At 45.8% G+C, this 23,466-nt stretch overlaps 1 protein-coding gene and 1 long non-coding RNA gene across 12 annotated transcripts in view; one reads left to right on the forward strand and one right to left on the reverse strand.

Annotated features, from left to right (window-relative positions):
- The window catches only part of LOC143841573 (uncharacterized), a 65,110-nt gene extending 64,692 nt beyond the window's left edge, over positions 1–418 (reverse strand). For both annotated transcript variants that reach the window (XR_013232726.1, XR_013232725.1), the window contains exon 1: positions 341–418. This is a non-coding gene — a long non-coding RNA (uncharacterized LOC143841573). The remainder of the gene's footprint in view (positions 1–340) is intronic.
- KAT6B (lysine acetyltransferase 6B) overlaps positions 1–23,466 on the forward strand; it is a 139,881-nt gene that overhangs the window by 89,498 nt on the left and 26,917 nt on the right. For all 10 annotated transcript variants that reach the window (XM_077346011.1, XM_077346009.1, XM_077346012.1 and 7 more), the window contains exon 12: positions 13,689–13,782. In XM_077346011.1, the coding sequence (XP_077202126.1) occupies positions 13,689–13,782 (94 nt within the window). The remainder of the gene's footprint in view (positions 1–13,688; positions 13,783–23,466) is intronic.

Raw genomic sequence — 23,466 nt, forward strand, 5'->3', positions numbered from 1 at the left:
TTGGGGATCAGAGTATTAGAGACACATGATAGGTTGATTAAAAGCTCTCTTGTTGCTTTGGTATGTATGTTTGAATTTTACATGTTTTTAAAAAAGAAAGCTCTCTTATTACATGTCTGTTGTAAAGATAACCTGGTTCAGGGTGTTCCATTTCCCTTAATTTTTGGCACTGTAACTTCCAGACAGCTGACCTAAAGGCCCTTTACAATCCTGCCTCCAGACTCTTCGCAGTCTGCAGAGCCTCTTTAAAGTTATTTCTCATGTGGGCTAATCCCCAAAACTCTTGCCTTATCTCCCTCCTTTTCCTGTCCCCCAGCTGATATGGCAAGTAGTATCTTACCTACTCACTAGAAGCCCAAGAAGAAGATGCAGCAGCCAAGAAGCTGCCCAGCAACTGCCAGAAAAGACAGCTGTTAGAACCCTTGTGGCAATCATCCCCCAAAGTCCCACCTCCTCTCCAGGGTTCTGAGCAAAATACCTCCTTTTTAAAGCAGTGAGTTATCTGCCATTACACCTGGCCTTTTAAATATGGATAGGATAATGATGATGCCTACCAGTGTGGTGCACGCATAAAACTGTCGGACTAGGATCTGGGAAACCCGAGTTCAGGTCTCCACTCTGCCATGGAGGCCTGCTAGGTGAGCTTACGCCAGTCATACAATCTCAAACTAACCTACCTCACAAGGTTGTTGTGAGGATAAAATGGAGGAGAGGGGAATGACATAAGGCCTTTTGGGCCCCTGTTGGGGAGAAAGGTGGGCAATAAATTAATAAAGAAGCAAACATTGACAGACAGGCCTATTATTTTATTATGATGATAGAATTATGATAGATGCTTGGTAACAGCAAGTTCAATGCTTTGTTGGTTTTGTTATGGTATTTGGTTTGGGTCGGGGTCATGGGTGGGGGCAGATGGCATCTTTGTCTGGGGGCCTGGGATAGCTCTCTAATTGCCTGCTTATCCACATCTCATCCATTCTATCATGGAAAGTGGAAGTACCTTTTTGCTAGCAATGGCAAGGGCTGGTTAGGTGGCAAGTTTCCAGCTTCACCTAAGTTTCAGTTCCTTGTAGAAACATAGGAATTCCCAGCAGGTGGAAGCATAGCCCAGTTAGGTAGCTGTGGTTTATTGGTATTCATGCAGTGGCTTCAGTGAGGAGTGTCGAAGTTGTACCTATCCCATATTTGCTATTGGTAGCTTATTTGGGTTGCATCTCTTGCCCTTGGTTTTGGATTATGTAGACATGTCAATTTGCTTTGGAGGTGCAAGTCCGTGCATGCGTGTTTGCGCATGGGGCTGCCGCGTGTGCGTCAGGCCGGCAGCAAAGGAGCAACTGCGAGCCGCGCTGCACACGGCTCGCAGTTGCTGGGGCTGGGAATCGGAGGGACCAGTTGCTGGGGCTGGGAATCGGATTGGTCCCTCCGATTGTCTGTCTGGAGGAAGGGTCCTCATCCCGGACACATCCCGCCCCAGAACCCCTTACCCTTTTATTTAGTCCGTGGTGCCCGTGGCGCCACGGGCGGTGTTAAGATTAGGTATTTATCTTAGGCCGCAACTCCCAATCTCATCATCATGTGAAATGATTTTGTCATGTTTAATACAATTCCCCTCACAAGAGAAGACAGAGGAGTAGTAGGAATTGATAGTGGGACTAGAATTGATAGTAGCTAACTCCGTTCCATGATCACACTATTATGTACTGAAAGCCTGGCTCAGAATACCACCTCCTCCTAATTTGGGTGCCGAGCATATTTTAGCTTGGCCAAAGAGACTTATGGATGCAAATAGATTCCTGAATGTTCTGAAGGACCCAATGCCTCCCGGTGCTTCTGTAAATGAGCTAGTCAATGACTGGCACGGCAGAATGCTGACTGCCATTTACACAATCGCCCCCAACGTCCTCTCTGGTTCCACCAAAAGCAGGCCCTGTGGTATATGGAAGGGCTCTGTGAGATGAAATGAGTAGTGAAACGGATAGAGCAATTTTGGAGGAATACTCGTGAAGTGTCGATAGCATTCTACAGGATTTTGATGAAAACCTATGAGATGGCGGTGAAGTCAGTGAAGTGTGACTTTCACTCTACTTCCATCACATCCACGAATTCGCACCCAGCACAATTATTCAAGGTAGGTCAGTCACTCAACCAACCTTGAAGAATGGTACCAAACAGAGACAAATTGGATGTCAGCTATGAGGTGTTTGCAAACCATTTTGTGGATAAAGTCTCAACACTCCCCTATGAACTTCCACCAACTTTAGAAACAGAAAGGAAACTAGAGGCCCTTTGGCTGCCTTTGGAGGGTATACTGTATAGCATCAGACATCTCTTGCTGACCGAAGTGGGCAGGATACTGACTTCAATGAGTCCCACCACTTGTCCCCTAGACCTCTACCCCTCATGGCTCATCAAAAGGACAGATGCAAGGATAGGGGCCCCCCTCCAGGAGATAATCAACCTCTCCCTTTCAACTGGAGAATTCTCTGAGGGGCTGAAGGAGGCAGTGGTTTGGCCTCTGCTGAAAAAACCATCCATGGATCTGCAGTAGCCCCTCAATTACTGCCCTGTCTTGCACTTAGCATTTCTAGGGAAGTTGGTGCAAAGAACTGCCATGGACCAACTGATGGCATTCTTAGAAGAAGCTTCAGTCCTAGACCCTGCTCAGTCAGTCTCCCAGCTTAGCTTTGGGGTTGAGACACTATTGGTCGCTCTGATGGATGATCACCGTCAGCTGGTTCAAGGTGGGTCAGCACTGCTAATACTGCTTGATCTCGTGGCAACATATAACATGGTATATAACAAGTTGCTAGCTCACCACCTTGCCGGGACCCAAGGAACTGCTCTTAAATGCCTCATCTCTTTCCTCTGGGTTCGCAAATAGAGAGTAGCAATAGGAGACAACCAAACGCATTGCTGGCCCTCTAGCCCAGCTGATAAGGTGGTTTGGACTGGGATGCCTTCAAATATGCCCATGACACCCAACTCTTCCTCATGATGGACAGCCATCCTGATTAACCCCCAGACTTATTAGCCACATGCCAGGAAGCAATGGCAATCTGGCTCAAGCAAAGGTGTCTGAAGTTTTATTCTACAAAGACAAAGTTTTATTCTACCTGTGGCCAAACGTGGAAGCATGACTGCCCAACCTGGATGGAGTACAATAGATAGTTGCACGCTCTTCCAGGAACCTGGGCGTGATCTTTGACACCTCACTTTCCATGGAGGAACATATCGCAAAATTAGCCCAGTTGGCATTCTTCCACCTATGCCAAGCCAAGCTGCTCACACCTTATTGGCCCCAGAACACCTAGCCGCAGAACACCTAGTCACCTCTAGTTTGGATTTCTGCAACTCACTCTACGTGGGCCTATGACCTGATCTCTGACCCAGAAATTCCAACTGGCACAGAATGCGGCAGCCGGGGTTCTTATGGGAACACCTTATAGGGCCCATATTCAGTCTGCACTCCAACAGCTGCACTGGCTATCAGTTGACTAGCGAATCAAGCTTAAGGTTCTTGTAATTACCTTCAAGGCCATATGCATTCTGAGCCCTATCTGAGAAACTGCCTCTCTGTGCCCCCCAAAGAGCTTTACACTCCTTGAACTGGCAATCCCTGGCCCCAAGGAAGCTCATTTGTCAACAACTAGAGCCTGGACTTTCTCAGTCTTGGCCCCCACCTGGTGGAATGAGTTTCCAGAGGACATCAGGGCACTGTCACACCTGCAAAAAGGAGCTCTTCCACCAGGCATTCAGTCAAGACAAGTGAACAAGCAGCTAACCACCAACCAGAAGCCCCATAATCTGCACTAATAGAAAACCAGACCACAGTGCAGACAGACCAAACTGTTGTTTGTTATTGAGTACTGTTGTTATATCACACTGTTGTTGTTGTTGTTATTAAGTACTGTTTGATGTTATATTATACATTTGATAAAAGTTTCACTGTTAAATATGTTTTATACTGAATGTTCATTGTACTGTACTGTATATCAGAGTTATAATGTAAAATCCCCCGAACTGAAAGGGAGGGCGGTATATAAATATATAATAAATAAAAATAAAATAATCCAAAATCACTTGGTCTCTACTACCAAGCACGTCCATAACTTTTGCCTCATCAACCAGTTCTTCTCTATTTATTTATTTATTTAATTTTTTTATTAGACAAAGAAAAGAAAAAATATGACAATGACAACATAAATACTATGAAAAAAACCACAATATGATTAACTAAGTACATCAATTAACATAACTACATTGCTATCTGGACTTTATTTTTTTTTTTTGTATTTTACTACATTTTTTATCTTCAGATAATTCCAACCTACAGGATCAAATGCTTTATAAATATCTAAGGATATCAAGGCAAGCTGAGTTTGCTGTTTTTTGAAAAGTTATATGGACCGAGATGTTTTATAAATTTCTGTTAACTTTTTTCTACCTTGTTCACTCTTTTGATTATTATCGATAATTCTTTGATACATGCACCCCTGATTACAGCTTTCATAGCCTCCCATCTTGTTGAAGATGATAAAGAAATATCCACATTTTCTTGAAAGTATCTTTCTAAAGTCGTTTTCAAAATTTCTTTACTTCCATTGCGTATTAGAAGAATTGGGTTAGAACACTGTGAATATTTAATACTGTTTTGCATTGTGTCAATTTTTGCCTTAAGAGCGGCATGATTTTAATCAGGCCGATTTACATTTCTCTAACCCATTGCACCGAGTCTTTGGAAATAAGAATCACATCTAATCTTGAGAAGGAACCGTGTCTAGATGAATAAAATGCAGGAGTTTCCAGTGGGGGAGATGGAATGGGTGGAAACTGCCCATGTTTGGGCCCCCAGGCTGGTTCGGAACTTTCACTCTGCCTACCCCCGTAAGCCTTCTCTGGAATCTGTAGTGGGTGGGGGTTAATTTTGGAGTGCTGGGATGTCAGAAGTACTAGGCTTCTGCCACAAATATTGGCAAATGTTTGAAATGTAAATGTAAAGATCTCTACCCATGTTTATTTCTTGTTCTGTTTCCTTTTGCACCTTATATCCCCTCCCCACCAATCCATCTCTGTTTAGCTCCTGGAATGTGAAGTCTCAGCCTTGGATTGCCTGCTATCAGGCCTGTTATGTTTTTTGAAGATTTTCCACATTTCATTCTCATGGGAGGGGTAGTTGGTTAAGGGGTTTTGTTGGACCTCAGTTCCAACAAAGTATTGTTTGGGTTAACTTGCTTGGTTTCAATCAAATCAATCTATAAACCAAGTCAAGGATTTGTTTTTGAGGCAATCTGCAGAAACCTTTAACAGTAATAATAATAATAATGGGATTTTTATGTTCACTTGGACTCTTCCCTATCCCTCTGCACTAAATCTGCTTAATAGATGTTGTTGGTACTGCACAGGCATGAAGACTTTGGCCACCTTTGTGCTATTACAGTTTTTTGGAAAATAACTTCTTTGATGTCCAGTTGCAATGGCAGGTCTAACCCAACCATTGTGAGAGACGTATATATTTATATACCGCTCTCCCCTGATGGTCAGGGCGGGTTAGCAGAACAGGGAACAGTACAGATAATTCAGTAGTTATAAACAGTAACAATACAGTGATGACAAATAGAACAGTAGAACAGTGGTGAGAACAATAATTCAAATACAGTATACTGATGATCCCGTGGGTTGGACTAATCGGTGGTGGCAAGCTAGAAGCTCATGGTGGACTGTGTCAAATGCTGCCATGAGGTCAAGCAATATGAGCAGTGCTGTGCTTCAGGGCAACTAGTTTCAGTACCATAGCCAGGCCGGAATCCTGACTAGGATGTGTCCAGGACCAAAGCTTCATTCAGGAATGCTGACAGTCCACCAGAAACAAAGAATTGCAGGCTGACTTGAAGCAAATTATTTTTCTATTTATTTCTTATAGCCAGAATGTGATATGGTACTTCCTTCATTTTCAGAGTTATAATCTTTAACCGCTCCGAGCGGAGCGGATTAAATAATTCATTAAGGGCACCAAAGGTGGGCCCTGTCCGTGATGAGCAAGGGTGCCCATAGGCCCCTTCCCCCAGACTGACAATCGGGGGGTCCAATCGGCAGGTGCAAAACACCTGCCCTTCGATTGGGCCCTTCAATAGTCAGTCCGGCACCAAGGGACCAACAGCGCAGCTCGCAATTGGTCCCTTGGCGCCGGACTGACTAATCGGGAGGCGCTTTGCGCCTCCCAATCCGCCCCCTTCCTCCTCGCCAATGGCCGCCCACCCGCCACCATTGTTTGCTTTGCCTCCACCACAGCAAGTCAACGCCTCACCGCCACGCTACGGCCTCGCCTCCTCGTCGCCACCTGCCAACAATGCTCCACACGGCCCCAGCTTGCCCGCGCCATGGGGGGGGGCGTCGATGAGCCGCGCCACGCCACGCCCACATCGGCTCCCCCACGGTAGGTCGCAGACTCGCCGCTACGCCGCGCCCTCGCCTCCTCGCCGCACCTGCATCGCCACAACCCTCTACACGCCCCCACGTCGGCTGCGCCGCGCCTGGGGCTGATGAGACGAGATGCGCCGCTCCACGCCCACATCGGCCCCACAGACTCCCGGGGCCTGCACAAGCCACGCGGCGCCGCTCCGCCCCGCCCCACGGCCGCACCGGCCCCGCTCACTTTGAATCCCCGCTAGCGCCCGCTGCATTAAGACTGCAGCAGGCTTATACACTAGTCTGCTATAATCAGTAAAAAATTAATATAATCCATGGGCATTATAGTCAGTGTGAATTACTGAATGAACATTCGATGGAGGAATGTATATTTGATTATCATTATTTTATTTCACCTATTTGTTTTTATCTTATAACTATGTAATCATTTTGAATTATTAATGATCAACTACTTCTTTTATATAGACTTTTTAATTTGCCATTAAAGGTTTTTTTTAATTTGAATTTGAATATATTGTTTTAAAAGCCACTGAGGAAGTTGTATAACTCCGAAAATGAGGGGACTGCCAGATCTCATTCTGGCTATAAAAAATAAATAGAAAAATAATTTGCTTTATTTCTGGCTTTTTCAGCTGGCTGGTCATCTCTTCATGATAGTTGGTCTGCAGCACCTTCCCTAGAAACACTGTGAGACAGGACAGTAGTTGGTGGGTTCCCATGGGTCTAATGATGGATTTTTCAGTAATGGCCATATTACCGAGAATTCTCCGGTTGAGAGGGAGATATTGATTATCTCCTGGAGGGGAGAGGCTCTTTCTGTCCATCCTTTTGATTAGTCATGAAGTACAGGGGTCTCTTGTGGCATAGGGTCATGAATTTAGTCATGAAAGGAGAGCCTTTTGTGGCGCAGGGTGGTAATGCAGCTGACATGCTGTCTGAAGCTCTGACCACGAGGCTGGGAGTTCGATCCCAGCAGCCGGCACAAGGTTGACTCAGCCTTCTATCCTTCTGAGGTCGGTAAAATGAGTATCCAGCTTGCTGGGGGGTAAAACAGTAATGACTGGGGAAGGGAATGGCAAACCACCCTGTATTGAGTCTGCCAAGAAAACGCTAGAGGGCATCACCCCAAGGGCCAGACATAACTCGGTGCTTGCACAGGGGATACCTTTACAGGGGTCTAGGGGACATGTGGTCAGCCTAATTAAATTCAGCTCCTTGGTCAGTGAGAGTCATGTGAAGCCATCTAGTGTTTCCTTCAAAGGTCACCAAGGGGCCTCTAGTTCCTTTTCTAAAGTTGGTGGAAGGTCGCAATGGAGCATCAAGACTTTGTCTGCAAAGTAGCTCACAAATGCCTCACAGGTAATTTCTGATTTGTTTCTGTTTTGGTACCCTTTTTCCAGAGTGGTGAGCGACCAGAGTACCCTAAACATCTATGCTGGGTGCAAGTTCATGGATGCAATGGAAGTCAAATAAAAGTCGTCTTTTACTGATTGTACCGCCATGTTGTAGGTCTTCCTAAATGACCTATAGGATGTTCTCGATGCTTTGTTGTGAGTTTTCTCTACAAATTCGCACAAGCTGTCTCAGTTCCTGTTTCATTTCACAGAGCTCCCCTGTGTACTAGGGCAGTGGTCTCCAACCTTTTTATCACCAGGGACCGGTCAACGCTTGACAATTTTACTGAGGCCCGGGGGGGGGAGTCTTTTGCAGAGGGAAGTCGCCGGCGCCACCTGAGCCCCTGCTCCACTTGCTTTCCTGCTGGCGCCCCTGACTTCCCACCACCCGCTGGGAGGTGCTGCCAGCAGCAGCTGCGCAGTGCCACTCCAAGGGGGAGCTCCAGCCATGGCGGCCACTGGAGAGCACCAAAGGTGAGCCGGCAGCAGAGTGGCAGGGCAGCCCCCAAGGCAGCAGCCAGGGAGGAGGACGGGGAAGAACCACGGCCCAGTACTGACTGATTCACGGACAGGTACCGGTCCCCAGACCGGGGGTTGGGGACCACTGTACTAGGGGGCCTGCTTTACATGGGGGTGGAGAGGGTGTCAGGGGGCGATCTCATAAATGACAGCATCTGGTCATTCCAGGAGGCCTTGGGTCCCATAGAACAGGGGTAGTCAACCTGTGGTCCTCCAGATGTTCATGGATTACAATTCCCATGAGCCCCTGCCAGCAAATGCTGGCAGGGGCTCATGGGAATTGTGGTCCATGAACATCTGGAGGACCTCAGGTTGACTACCCCTGCCATGGAACATTCAGGAATCCATTAGGATCCATAAGTCTCCTTGGGTGAGCCAGAATTGGCTCAGCACCCAACTGAGGTGGGGACAGCATTCATAGCTGGGCCTTCAGGGTGTAGTAGTCTGATTATGGGATGGCATTGGCCTCTATCAGCTCTACTTCCATCCCTGCACTGAAGATAAGTACCCTCTAGATACAATCTGTCAACCAGATCTCGATCCACCTGACAGAATTAGGATCCATACCACATTTTACCAACTTGTCAACAAGAATGTCATGTGGAACCTTATCAAAAGCTTTACTGAAATCCAGCTAAACTATGTCCGCAGCATCCCCTTGATTCAGAGCTGCCTGCTCTGTTGTGACAGTGCACCTGTAGTGGTGTCAGTTGTGCGTGCAATTTCATAGTGGGACAAATACTGCCTCCTCCAGGCTGAAAAACTTCCTCATGCAGAGACACTGCTTAGGGGAGGAGGGACGAAGTCACAGGCCCCCTACTGCCTGCTATGTTCACATTCCAAATTTGGCTGCCTCCAAGTGAGTTTTAAAATGTCTCTGGGTGTTCCATACACAAAACTTTTAGCAGATTGATTGGATTCTCAGTTGCTTCTTTTGGATTGCAGGCTACTTTCTTAAATCTTTCTTACATATTTGGAAGGGCAATTTTTATGTACCTATTTTAGCTGTATCTGTCATGAACAACATTGAATGGGGAACCCCTCCGGACAAGAGGTGTGGGTCTGATTCTTCTCTGCCTATCTACCTCTAGCTCCTACAGGCCTCTGTGTCCTCATGTCCTTCTTTTTAGCTCTTCCTTTTGTCTGGGTGGCCTGGTGGTCCTGTATTGTACTCTCTCACTTCTGGAACCACCCTTCTGCCCCTTTCAGATTATGGGTCTAGTTTTGACCCTACTGTTTTTCAATCTTGACCTTTTGTCCTCTTCTTCTCTGCTCAGGACCTTTTTTCCCCCCAAGAGAGTTATTCCCCTTTCCAAGTTTGAGTTTTGGTCAGAAACGAGGGCTTCCTGTACTCTTTCTGTAATGAAGATGGTGCAGGGTTTCCAAGGCAACAGACAAACAGAGGCATGTCTGTTTGCCCTACCCCCTTTAAGGTTCCTAGGCATGGTATTAGACTGTGCCCAAGCCACCAGGCCATCTACCCCCTGTTTTGACCATCATCAGTGCTGACATCTGGTTCAACACCTGGACCAACTCCAGTGGTTTCACTGTGGGGAGAGAGGACTTTTAGCATTTTTACTGCCATCTTCTAGATTCATAGAGTTATAGTTTTTAGTTGTGGGAATTATTTTAGGCTTTGTTATTATTGTTGTGGTTTTATGGAATTGGATATTTGTATGTTATGTGATTGTGAAACATCGCGAGCCAGATTGCTGGTAGCGGTGGTATATAAATCCAATAAATAAATAATAATAATAAATAATAAATATAAATAAATATGTGTTGCAGCCCTGGACTTCCCTGGTGGTCTACCATCGAAGGTTTGACCCTGCTTGATTTCCAAGATCTCATTAGATCGACCTAGCCTGGGTCATGGCAGAAGGTACTCAAATATGTAACCATTAGCATTATAATAAAGACTATAAGGGGTCCTAGGAGCAGTTGGGCCTCACCCTTTACTGGCAAATCACGTTGCCTGTATGGCTCCTGGCTGCATCCTCCAAACTGCCTACCAGCTGCTGCACAGTCAGTGTGCGTGTCCTGCCCCTGACTATCTTCTCATAGTTATTTCGCCTCACAGTTCTTTCAGCTCATTGGAATTCATCGCCCAGTGAGTTAGCCGTCTCTGGCAGCTAACTCCACCGCCCCCTTCAGTCTTGCTGTGAAGGAAGCCTCTAACAGCCCCTGAACTAAGGCAAGGGAGGCGTTTCTAGAGCAACACAGAGGAGTCTGTGGTAGTACTTGTTATTTCTTTTTGGGGGTGGAAAGCTTTCTGCTTCTGCCTAACAGTCAGCTGACAGGAAGGCCACAAAAAAGCCACTTCTCACTTAAAATACTGTTGTGGCCAACCTCAGTGTTGGAGGGAAGATGCAGCAAAGCCATGTGTATTTCTTCTCCCTGATGCTCTGTAGACTTGAGGCCTACCACACAGGGTTGTTGTGCAGATGAAACTGGGTGCTGTTGTGGAGGTTCTTTTGCCTCCTGTTTCATCTGCCTAACAATCTAAGTGGGAAGCATTATATGTTTCCTCTTTACAACAACCCTGTCCAACCTGCAAAGCAGTCATTTCTGCCTGGTAATCTGATATTTATAATAATCTGGAAATGAGTTGTAATTCCAGGAGCATTCCAGGCCCCACCTGGAGGTTGGCTACCCCTGGGATGGAAATATTTCTGGAGATCTGAAGGTGGGACTTCAAAACGGTACAATGCCTCAGAGTCCACCTTCCAAAGTAGCCATTTCTGCCTGCAGAGCTGATCATTATAATCTAGAGATAAGCAGTGATCTAGAGATGTTGGTAGAGGCTTGCAGACTAAGGTTGGCGTGGAGTAGTATGGATATGTCCCTCTTTGGTTATAGGCTTGGGCCAGCCTTTACCAGCAGCTGCTTGTATTTTGGGGTGCAGAAAGACAAACAGACCAGCATTGGTCCTGCGAGTGGAAAGTGCAAGAAGATCTAAATAAAGAGTATTTACAGCCTGAAACTATAAATTAAATGGCTGGAGAGACATGGGAATTGAAGCAACTTTTCTCAAGCTTGGCCTGGTAAATAAAAATAAGTATTTACCAGGAAGGTCCTACGAAATCAAAGGCATAAGTGGCCCAAAATTTCAAGTGGAGTTAGCTTTACAGGAAAGTAGACAGTGAGACTTTGGGGGAACTAGGTGATCCACTTTTATTAGGCAACTACTTGGCCTTACAGACAACAACAGGAACTGCAGTTGCCAGCAGTAGACCTCAGGCTTCAGAAGGGCAGACATCACCAGCCAAGCAACAGAGGGGTGTCTGTGGCCATGTGCATCCTTTTTGATGCATGTGAGGGGGGGGAGCTTCCCTTTCAGCCTAACTGCCTGAAGAGGAGCTGTACTTCCAGGAGATTCTCAGACCCCATGTGGAGACTGGCATCCCTGAACCTCAGTGAGATACAATAGTACACAGTCACCCCTCCAAAGCAGCCATTCTGGCCTGGGAAGCTGATCTTTATAGTTTGGGAATGAGCAGCAATTCCAGGAGATCTCCAGGCCCTATTTGCAGGTTGGCTGTCCCAGGTCTGAACATATTCCTTGAAGTTTGGAAGTGGGGCCTCAAAAGTGTGTAATGCCCCCACAACCACCTAGCACGCCCTGACCTATTTCAGGTCAAGAAAACATTGCAGAGAGAAGGTAAGGTTGCCAGATTGGTGTAGGTTCATGTTCCGTAATTCCACACTACCTAGATGTACATAAACCTGGCTAGAGTCAAAACTGCTGTGCACAAAGAGACTTCCTCTTAAGGTTGCCATCTTCCAAATGAGGCACTAAACCCACACCTAACCATGAGCTAGCACCCGTTGTATGCTAGCACCCATGAGCTAGCAGCCGTTGTATTACAGAGTGCAATGGGCTTTAGTACTAATCAATTTATAAAGTAGGCAAACTCCCCAACCAAGGACAGCGAATACTGTTTGTAGGCTTATACAGATAGGTCTGTAGGTTTAGGGAAAGAGGGGGATGGTGAGCAAGGAGCAGAGGGGCTGCCCTCTGGAGTGCACCCGAGGTGCCCAATAAGCACCTCCCTTCCAAAAATATATCTCCAATCATAGTCTGGCTCAGTGACTGCTTGAGGTATCCTGCTTGCAGGGCCAGGTAGAGGAAGGAAAACATTGATAGGATTTACTGGAACACAGTGGCTGAATATTTGCTTACAAATGTGTTGTGATTCTGGTTAAAGAGATGAGGTTTTTTTTGCTTTCTGCTCTCTGGGTCCAAAAGTGAGTGGGGAGGGCTATGCCTTTATCTGGCTCTTGTCCAGGGATCTGGACAAGAAGCCCTTTACAAGTATAGGAGTGCTGCTGTAATAACATCTAGTCGCAACACCCTGACATGATGCCTGTGTTGTAAGGTGGTGGTGGGCACTGGAGGCTTGGGATCTCCCTGTAATGACACCCGGGCACCCTTGTGTTGTGGGTTTGGGGTATTATACTGAATGCCCATAGCTTTTCTCTAAGGTGGGGCTGTTCCAGCTGCTCAGAGCAAGGATTTCTTCCTCCTGCCAGCCTCCTCCTCTTGGTCATAACCTATGGGCCATGGAATTGACTCATCTGGCCTCAGTTTGGAAATGTAGCCACCATTACAGCTTTTTGCTCCCCCCCCCTTCCTGCCCCCAACATCCAAAGCACAAACTGGCCCCTATCTGAAGAGGTCTTGGGAGATGGCTTCCCATGTTCTCTCTCATCATCTGGTGTTTTTCAGTTGAGGGGAGTGATAATTTTTCTCCCTGGCCTGTGGGCCAGCTTCAGATGGTCCGAGCACCTGGAGTTCATTCTGTACTTAGAGGGTGGTGCTTTTGGCTGTGAGAACTGTGCATGTGCTCCAAGCGTAACTCCAGATTAGCACCTCTGTGAATTACATGCATTTGCTCAGAGGCAGATGTGAAATGCCAGTGAAAAGCAGGAAGGTATTTTATGTGGTCGCTGTTTCCGACTCGGTTGTCTGGACTGAGCATGTGGGCATTCCCCCCCCCCCGTATATTCCCAACAGGGAAGTCTGTGGAGCATGAAAAGATTTATCACCCCCTCCCCAGGTCCCTTCATCCCATGCCCAGAGCTCCATCCATATTTGCCTGTGCAGCTCCGTTTGGTGCGTAGTGCTATCCCCTAAAATAAGAAAAACAATCTTTCAGAGATGCCTCAATTGCAGTTACACCTTGCTAGTGTGACAGTCCTTTCCACAGGATTATGCTGTTCTGGTGTTTACCTGCTGCTGCCTGTGTCCCTTCCCGGGATATCTGGCAAAGACAGACAAAGCAGGTGCATGGATTTGCCCACTTTAGCAGTATTTTGACATGCCTGATCTGTTTCTCCTTCCCTTAGGAAAAGCTCTGCCAGCAGAAGTACAATGTCTCCTGCATAATGATCATGCCCCAGTACCAAAGGCAAGGATTTGGAAGGTTTCTCATTGATTTCAGTAAGTGAAGGGCTTTATTTACATTCATGATCCTGGGAGCAATATATAAAACTTTATTTTACCAGCTTGGTTGTTGTCTTTACCAATAGGTAATGGGATTTCCATTTCTATTTGCCTAGTGGTAGGGAGACTCCCTCAAGTGCAAAATCTACTACCTCTCTGTTGTGCTCCAGAAAACTGAGAGTAGATCTCTCTGCAGTAATATTAGCTCTCGAAGCTATTAGACTGGATGAATTGTCTAAATTGCATCCATTTTGTGCTGCTCATTAGTACAAAGAGAGGCAATTATTTGGGATTAAGCAAAGGAAGATACTAGTTCAAGACGTTCTCTGCTTTCCAAATTCTCTTTTAACAAGTACATTTTAACTGCACAGTGGTTATGATAGAGCACAATGTTTCAGTGTGTTTTTTGTTTTTGGTTTTTGCCTATTTTTTACATCAAAGAATTTCATTACTTTGCTTCTGGAATAAAAGCCACTCTTTCACAATGCTCTATATAAATTGGTTTCCTTGCTCTGTATCTTTGGTTCCTTGAGATACATCTGACTTTCTTTGAACATTTGAAACTGTGTTTCCTAAACCATCCCAGTATCATTTAAAAATAAAGTTTAAGTAGAATTTTCATATAAAATTGATGCAACCAAACACAAGTCCAGCCTGCCAGAGCATAGACACCACTGAAACAGTCATTCTGGCACTCACCATCCCCCTCCCAAAATCCCAAAGGCATCTTCTGGCTCAAAGGCGTCTTCTGTGCGGAACTTGAATTTTTAACGTTGAGACGGTTTGTGAAAACTCATGTTTTGGAAGCCTGCTCATCTGATGTGGAAGTCTATATTTTTAAAGCATCATAGAGAAAATGTATCCATGTAGCTAACTGGGTTTTTTTCTCTCCCGTGGAGGAGCTTGGAAGATGACTAATAAGGCAGAATATAAAATCGATAGTAAAATGGTGATTTTGGCCTGAGGATTACTGTAACATTTTAATTCTGCATTTTGACATTTTAACTGACATTACTTTGAAAAGAACCAAATACTGAAGTTGGTAAATGAAACGGTCTGCTTTGCTCTTTATAAAATGTCCTGACTACTTCATTGTGTAAAAGTGGTCAGGGAAGTATTTGCATCTGGTATGCAGAAGCCCATCCCAGCATATCATTCTGGCAGCGGGGGCTGTCTCACGTCTTGCATGGTTTGCTCCTGACAGAATTCAGTCATGATGCATCTCTGGCAACTGGCCTTGTGATGATGCACACGTCTCGTTGCATTCACGTGTAGTATTTTCAGGTATACATTGATTCTTATCTCCAGGGCGTACTAAACATACCATCTGAAGTGACCCTTGCAACTTGTCCTAGCTAATGAGCTCAAGGAACTTGCTTCCACAAGTCCCTCACATGGCAGAGGAGAGAGCCCTGGAGAAACTCCTGCCATGTCCTCGCAGCGTTCAGAGATTGTGGTGCCAGCTTTCCCAAGGTTCCCAGCCATACTCCATGGATGAGAAACAAGTTACTACCCCCTTGTCAGGTTTCCAAAACTCTTCCCTATGGCTCCCTCACTCCTTGGGTAAGGAGGATGCATGGGGAGAGGAGCTCCCTCCTGTCCTGCCAGCCACACCTGCGCTGCAAGGGACCCATCTTTTTATTGTACAGTGTCTCACATGGCCATAAGAATTTTCTCCACGGTGGGTTAACTGGGGTCCTATGTTTGGCATTGTTGAAGATGTTGGAGATGTGGCTTGATTAGAAGAAGAGCTGTTTTTACTACTTGAAGGAGTCTCAAAGCAGCTTACAGTCACCTTTCCTTCCTCCCCCCACAACAAACATGCTGTGAAGCAGGTGAGGCTGAGAGAGCTCTGAGAGAACTAACTACCCCCCCAAAGTCACCCAACTGGCTGCATGTGGAGGAGGAGTGGGGAATCAACCCCCCTGGTTCTCCAGATTAGAGGCCACTGCTCTTATCCAGAGAACATGCTGGCCCTCCATGACCCAGGTAACAAGTACTTGGGTCGCAGCTGGGATTTTACCATCATTTGTCATGGAATTGCTTGTGGTTTCCTTGCATATGATGCTCAGAGAAGGATCTCTGTAATACAGCTGTGTTTCACTGGCAGAACACATCTTGTATCCTTTTTGTTCTTTTCCCTTTGAATTACTTTTCCCCTTCTCACCTGCTCTCTTTCATACTTTTCTACCTCCGTCTTCCCTGCCTGCAGAATAAAAGACCCCCCCCCTACACATTTCTTTTCAGTATAGGTCTGACACAGCAGGCAGGGCCTGCTGCCTGTTTTAAGATTCTGCTTCCAGCTCAGGGCTACTGTTTCCATTCAGGTGAAGCATGTTCTCTTCATTTTGTGTTTGCTATTTTGGCATTGTAAAAATACAAAATAAAATCTGAGTCGCCTCTCACAAGAGAGTTGGTTTTCTTTCAATATGTGGTTTTAGCTCTAACCTGTTAAGATAGGCATCAGCTACCATTTTGAGCCAGAAGATGCCTTTGGGATTTTGGGAGGGGGGTGGTGAGTGCCAGCGCCACATGACTGCCCCAGATACTACCCCAGAATGACAGTGTCAGTGGTGTTTATGCTCTGGCAGGCTTGCTGTGATAGAGCAGCACCATATGCTAGTTCACAGCTGAGGAAATTCATGGGACTGTATTATTATTGAAAATCTGGAGAGAAAAAGGAAAAGTCAAGGATAGGAGAAGAATTGTGTGGACTTGCAGAGTCCAATGAGGTACATTCAGGTTTCTCTATAGCAGTGTTAGAATTCAACTTGTCCTGGTGTTGAAGAAGAAGAAGAGTTGGTTCTTAGATGCTGCTTTTCTCTACCTGAAAGAGGCTCAAAGAGGCTAACAGTCACCTTCCCTTTCCTCTCCCCATAACAGACACCCTGTGAGGTGGGTGAGGCTGAGAGAGCCCTGATATCACTGCCCAGGCAGAACAGTTTTATCAGCGCCGTGGCGAGCCCAAGGTCACCCAGCTGGCTGCATGTGGGGGAGCGCAGAATCAAGCCTGGCATGCCAGATTAGAAGTCTGCACTCCTAACCACTACACTCCTAACTGGCTGTAAACAGATGCCAGAAAATTGTTCACGCATTCCCACTGTCTCTCTGTGAGTTTCAGTTCTTGCCAGTGTGTACACAAAGGACACTGTCATTTGAAGCATGAAAGGGGCAGATAAGCAACATTTGAAACATGATTCTGTCCCCTGGACTAGATTGTGGGAGAAGCGGCAAGGCTCCTCACTTGATAAATGGTTACTGTGATTAATATATTGTTTGCATTCTGATGATCCTGCTCAGGTTTGTTGTGGAGAAGTGAGGATGAATTGGCTGACTTGTTCAGCCTTGAACACTGTCAGACAAGGTTGCTTGTTCCCTCCATAGCTGTTTAATTTATAGTTGAATAATTTGTCAAGCCATTTTGATCAGTCCTGTCACCCTCCTTATCTAGCATACCATAGTATTACTATCCTGAAGTATGCAGACAACACCGTCTTGTTAGCCTGCACTCATATTGGCTTACAGAGATCCTTAAAGCTTCTTTCCCGACTACTGCTGTAACAGTGTAGTCAGTAGTCAAAGGTGGTAGTTTTTGCTAAAAAAATAAATAAAAAAGGAATCTGAAAACACCATTGGCCCTTGGTGTGGGTAAATTAGAAACAGAGTTAGAAGGGGCCCTACTGGCCAACTTGCTTAACATCTTCATGTGCCTTCGTGCCCAACTGGAGTGGAGGTTCAGGCTGGGATGCCACCAATATGCAGATGACACCCAGCTCTTCCTCCTGATGGCTGACCACCCTGCTTCACCCCCAGAATGGCAGAGATAGGTCTTTCGCGTTACTGTTTTGTCTCATCCTTTTGAAAACTGGAGATGCTGGGACGGGGATTGAACCTAGGGCCTCCTGCATGCCAAGCAAAACTAAGTTTTTTGTGCATTGTGTCCAGACTAAAGAAGAGTTTTGTAAAACTTAAAAGCTTTGGTGACTTAAAAAAAATTGTGATAGCATCATCTAATAGAACTTGAATGCCACTCCTGTTCTGGACTTCTTTGCTTCTAACAGGTTGGTGTGCCTTTTTGAATGTTTTTGTCTTCATTTGGCTATTGGGGATGTGCCAAGCCCAAGATTTATCAAGACTTATCACTGAAAGCATTTTCCTGTTTGAGGGACATTTGTCATCTCAGTCAGAATTCTTCTGTCAAAGGTTGTATTTGGCAGCATCTCCCAGTATGTGACTGTGTGTCAGGTAGTTCCTCAGACTGCCTTCTCCTGGTGAAACCCTCACCTAGGATGGAGTGGTTGGATTCTGCACATTTGGTGTGGTAGGTCCATTCCTGTGTAAACGGCGTTCCAGAGTGGGTCTGGCAGGAACATTTTCTACCTCCCTCTTCCCTGCCTGCAGAATAAAAGATCCCCCCCAACCCACACACACACACACACACACACACACACACACACACACACACACATATTTCTTTTCACTGGGGCTTGTATTGGTCTGACACAGCAGGCAGGGCCCCTCTGCAGGTCCAGGAAGACTCTCCTGAAGCAAAGTCGATCATTTTAGGCTGTGGTCTTACCTGTGGGCATTAGCTGTTAACTGACATTATTATTTTTTAACTCGGTTTGCGTGTTCCTTTCAACTTCAGGGTGCTTCTGATATTTTTTGTTTGCAGCTTTTGCTTTTTGCTTAACTGCCTTCAGTTTGTGCAAGCAAGGTGTTAATATAAACATTTAAAATAAAACAAATCTTAATTTTCTTTAATCCTCTGCTGTCATGGCACACACAGACACACAAAATAACTGGAGGGAGGAATGAACTGACATGTCATTTTCAGCTTCTGTTCTCCACGTGTGCCACCCCATGCTCTTGGCAAGACTGTTAGAAGGCTGAAATGCCAGGCGACGGTGAAGCTGGTGCAGTTGCTATGGAGCTGCTGTATTTACCCAACCAGGAAAGTCATGCTATGCCTGCCCGTGGTTCTGTGTTTTCTGGCCTTGAAAGACAGAGGCAGAGAGGGCTACTGTGTTATGGTTTCCTGATCCATGGTAGGTAGTGTATTGTTATGAGGAGGACAGACTGTTCGGCTGTTGTTCAGTGTTAGAGGTATGTGGGGGGGGGGGGTTGTTTTGAAGTTCCAAGGCAAGCACTGGTGTTGTGGTGACAGCTGTGAGCTGCTTAAACTAGTTGAACAGATTTCCATCCAAGAGGGTTCTTCCCTTTCAGGTAGTCGGGAGTTCTGCATAAGCTAGCAGGCTGTAGCCCAAAGCCATGTCACCATCTGATCCAATGAGGGGCAAAGTAGCTCTATGACTGCAGGGTTTTTTTCCTGCTGAGAAAAGAAGAAATAGTTTGTAAGCAAGCTGCTTGTTCTGGCTTCTGGCTGGGCGAAGAGAGAAGAGAGCTGGCTCACAGCAGAATTTGCAGCATGTTCCTGCATCATCTAATACTGTAGCCCACCTATCTTTATAAAGCTCTCTTCCCAAACAGTCCTGCTTTACCTAATATGTGGAACTAGCTCCAAAGCCCACTCCTAAGAACGAGCCTTAAAAGGGTCCCCTTTCCTGGCCCTTGGCCAGGTAGCTTAAGGTGGTTTGGAGGGCAGCTCGCAGCCAGATCAAGTGGAGCGGGTGGGGGCTGGGCAGCTCGTTAGCAGGGGCGGGACAGAGCTCCTTAGCAGTCAGCTAGTCAGCTCCTTAGCTGTCCTTATCGAGCAATCAGTAGGCCGAGAGGCCCTCGTTAGAAGGCACCTGTATGGGCAGTTTGGTGTAGAGAGCCAGTTTGGTGTAGTGGTTAGGAGTGCGGACTTCTAATCTGGCATGCCAGGTTCAATTCTGCGCTCTCCCACATGCAGCCAGCTGGGTGACCTTGGGCTCGCCACGGCACTGATAAAGCTGTTCTGACCAAGCAGTGATATCAGGGGTCTCTCAGCCTCACCCACCCCACAGGGTTTTGGGGAGAGGAAAGGGAAGGCGACTGTAAGCCGCTTTGAGCCTCCTTCAGGTAGGGAAAAGCGGCATATAAGAACCAACTCTTCTTCTTCTTCTACTTCACTTGTCATTCTTGCCGACTTGCAGCCTAGACCCTGCACAGGGTCCTGGTCCAATGAGCAAAGCTGTCATGGCAGAGCATAGATTGTTTGCTGTGTTAAAATGTTATTTCTCTATTTATTGTTATTGTTATCTTTTATTCGCTACAATAACTGAGTTCAATGTGTTGTTCTCTTTAGTTCTATGTGAACCACCCTGGGCTTTAGGGGAGGGTGGTATACAAATGCAATAAATAAAATCTTTCCCTATTCCTCTCCCACCAGTACAATATTTCATGTAGTAAATCTGTTTGTTTCCATGATTGTAACTGATGTGAATAGGGTTGCAAGTCTCCAGATAGTGGCTGGAGATCTCTGGGAACCAACAACCGATCCCCAGGTAAAAGAGATCAGTTCTCCATGGAGAAAATGGCTTCTTTGGGAGGTGGACCCTATGGCCTCCACTGGGGTCACCTTACTCCCCAGGCTCCTTATCTGAAATGTCCAGGATTTTCACAAAGCAGAGCTGGCAACCCTAAATGTGAGTTTGTGGGCAGGATTGAGGTTTCATAGTGTTTTCCTTGTAGGATCAAGGAGATCATTAGTTAATTACCACTGGTGATGAGTGGAGTTCCAGAATGAGTGGAGTTCCAGAATATGAGGCCCACCAGAATATGAGGCCAACCAGTTGACCCAGTTAGAATGCTGAGGACCACATAATACATGACCAGATTTTTGCATGGTAACTGATATTCATTCTAGTTATTGCAGCTGATCAGAGATAGTTTATGTATTACCAAGTGGACATCTCAACAACAACACATTGTTGCTTCCATTTCACATTTAAGGGAATTGTTCCTTCAGTGGTGCAACTGAACACTGTGGAGCTTCAATGCATGTTCCTAGTGAGGCAAAGAAAACCAAAAGGGAAATGCTCTTATTGTGGCTTTGCATATCTTGTCCTATTAGCTAATTTTCGAGCTATTTACATTAATTGACTACCAAATTGAGGTCCATATGTTACCATTCACAGTCCTGGATGTGGGATCAGCCACAATGAGAGTTTGCCTAATCAGGTCTAAAATCAGCTATCAGTTGTGTAAGTCAGGGTAGGCGGCCTTGACCTCTCAATGGGTGAACGGGGTATTTGCAATTTTACTTGGTGGTGCAAAATCTTGGGGTGGCCATAAGGAAAATAAATGAACCTCCTGTTAAGTCCAGTTAAAACACTGGGTGGAGTACCCAAATTTGAACCTTAAAAAAGACAGACAGACATGTAAGATTAAGGGAAATATTGCTTTGATTTATTGCTTTGATGAGGCAAAGGAGTTGAAGACATTAAAATAGCACATTCTGTCTTGACTGAGCAATCAAAATACGTTATCTATGTAAACAAAAGAGAATTGCCATCATTGAAGCCCACTGCATGCCCTGATTCTGTGGCTTCAGGTAGATCAGGTGAGGTATTCAAGTTTTGACCGAAAGAGGATCACCGCTTTGATTGGCAGAGAAGCTTCTTGAACAGCAGTGGGGTTTATTAAGGGTTAACCCTCTAGAATAATAGAGTTGGTCATCTAGTCCAACCCCCTACACTATGCAGGTCACTCACATCCCTATTGCTCATCCACTGTAACCTGCCACCTCCTTGAACCTTCACAGAATCAGCCTCTCTGACAGATGACTATCCAGCCTCTGTTTAAAAATCTCCAAAGGTGGAGAATCCACCACCTCCCGAGGAACTGTTCCACTGAGAACCACTCTAATTGTCAGGAATTTCTTCCAAATGTTTAGACGGAATTCATTTAGCATTAATTTCATCCCATTGGTTCTGGTCCATCCCTCTGGGGCAAGAGAGAACCAGTCCTGTTTGTGTTTAAGGATGGACTTTTATATACAGCAAAGTCTCTAGGGTGTGCTAAACATTCTAGTGGACTTGCTGAGCTGGGAGGACCTGAACCAAGCAGAATGTCTCTGAACACCTGAGTCTTTCAAGGCATTACAAAGTACTATGGGTCACCAGTCATGGATTTATTCATGACATCAAGCACCAGAAAGTTATAAGGTTTGTCAAGATTCAAAGACAAAGTCTTCTAGATCAGGGGTAGTCAACCTGTGGTCCTCCAGATGTTCATGGACTACAATTCCCCTCATGGGAATTGTAATCCATGAACATCTGGAGGACCACAGGTTGACTACCCCTGTTCTAGATGGTTTTCTTACAACTACATTACTCAGCAGGGTGCTGTGCAGATTATGCAAGAGAAGGCAGAAGTTACCCCCAACTTCCTTCTGGCTGAGGCAACCTTGATTCTCTGAGATGATCAAAATGTTGATAGCCAACCCTTGGGGATCCCAGTCAGTGAGAATTCGCTGAGTTATGTCCCCATCCAAATCGGATCAAATTGATGACATAGAGGTTGAGAGAGAAGAGTTTTGCTGGAAGAGATTATTGACCTCATGTGTCTGGAAAGACTGGAGACCAGGCTCATCTTTAGTTAATATCTAGTCATCATTCAAGAGATGGGCTACAGGGAAGCAGGTGAATTCTGTGATTCCATCTCATCATGATGTATTTGCCCTTTCTGCTCGAGGGGTAAAAAAGGAGTCTCAGACCTAACACCTTTAAGAGACAGGTATCTGCCATTGCTGTGGTACTGGGATACAGCAAGTTAGAAGATCAGATAAATTAAGCAGTTCCTAAGGGATTAGCGCCTATACTATACAATTAGTGCCTCAGGTCATACACAGACTTCCAACATGGGGTCTGTCAAAGTGATTCAGGCTTTAACTAACGAGTTGTTATTTATAAATCATATATGTGATTTATATCCCGCCACTCCCAAACAATGGCTCGTAGCGGGTCACAAGTTCCTAATTAAAAATCCCATTAACCCCCCCCCATTAAAAGGATATACTTTTAATATAAAAATACACAGCAAACAGGTGATAAATAACACAAATCCCGTGTCCGAGACTAATACCCATTATCGGGGAGGAGAGGGAGCCTAGCTGGCAACGTCCTGGTGCAAACACCAGCCTGGGGGACGGGGGGGGGGGGGGGGGCTGATCTTCCAGTGATCTTCCTCACTACCTTGGCCTCAACCAAAGACTTGGCAGAAGCTGTTGTTGGGGCAATCACATCAGCGAGAACAGTTTCTGAGTTTGAAACTCTACCACTTTGGAAAGAGCTCTCTGTGTTGGGATTTGACCTATCATTCATACCAAATGTCATCTCAGTTTACCAACTGAACCAACAGCTAAGCCCTAGGATTTTATACCTGAAAGAAAGGATGAGACACAAAACGGATGCCTGAAGGGCACTTTTCCTTTGTCAGAATCCCCCTGGTTCTGCCATGTTTTATGAGCTTGTTTGAAGTTAGGTGCCTGAGTCTGTCCTTGCAGTATCAGAACAACGTGCCTCTGATGTTTGGTTTATGCAGTTCCTTCTTCCCCACCGCATACCAAACCTCCTTCTTCCCCTCCCTTACCATCCTCCACGTCTCCCCGGTGTCTTGAGCCTAGGCTCTGATCAGAATGCCGTGGCTGTGAAAAAGCCCGTCATTTGTATCCCAAACTCCAGTCCTATCAATGACTTGAATCGAGTGTACTTGTTTGGCTTAGTAAATGAAACTTTTACAACTTTTTGGCCTAAC

Source organism: Paroedura picta, chromosome 7, assembly GCF_049243985.1.
Source record: "Paroedura picta isolate Pp20150507F chromosome 7, Ppicta_v3.0, whole genome shotgun sequence".
Taxonomy (NCBI): domain Eukaryota; kingdom Metazoa; phylum Chordata; class Lepidosauria; order Squamata; family Gekkonidae; genus Paroedura; species Paroedura picta.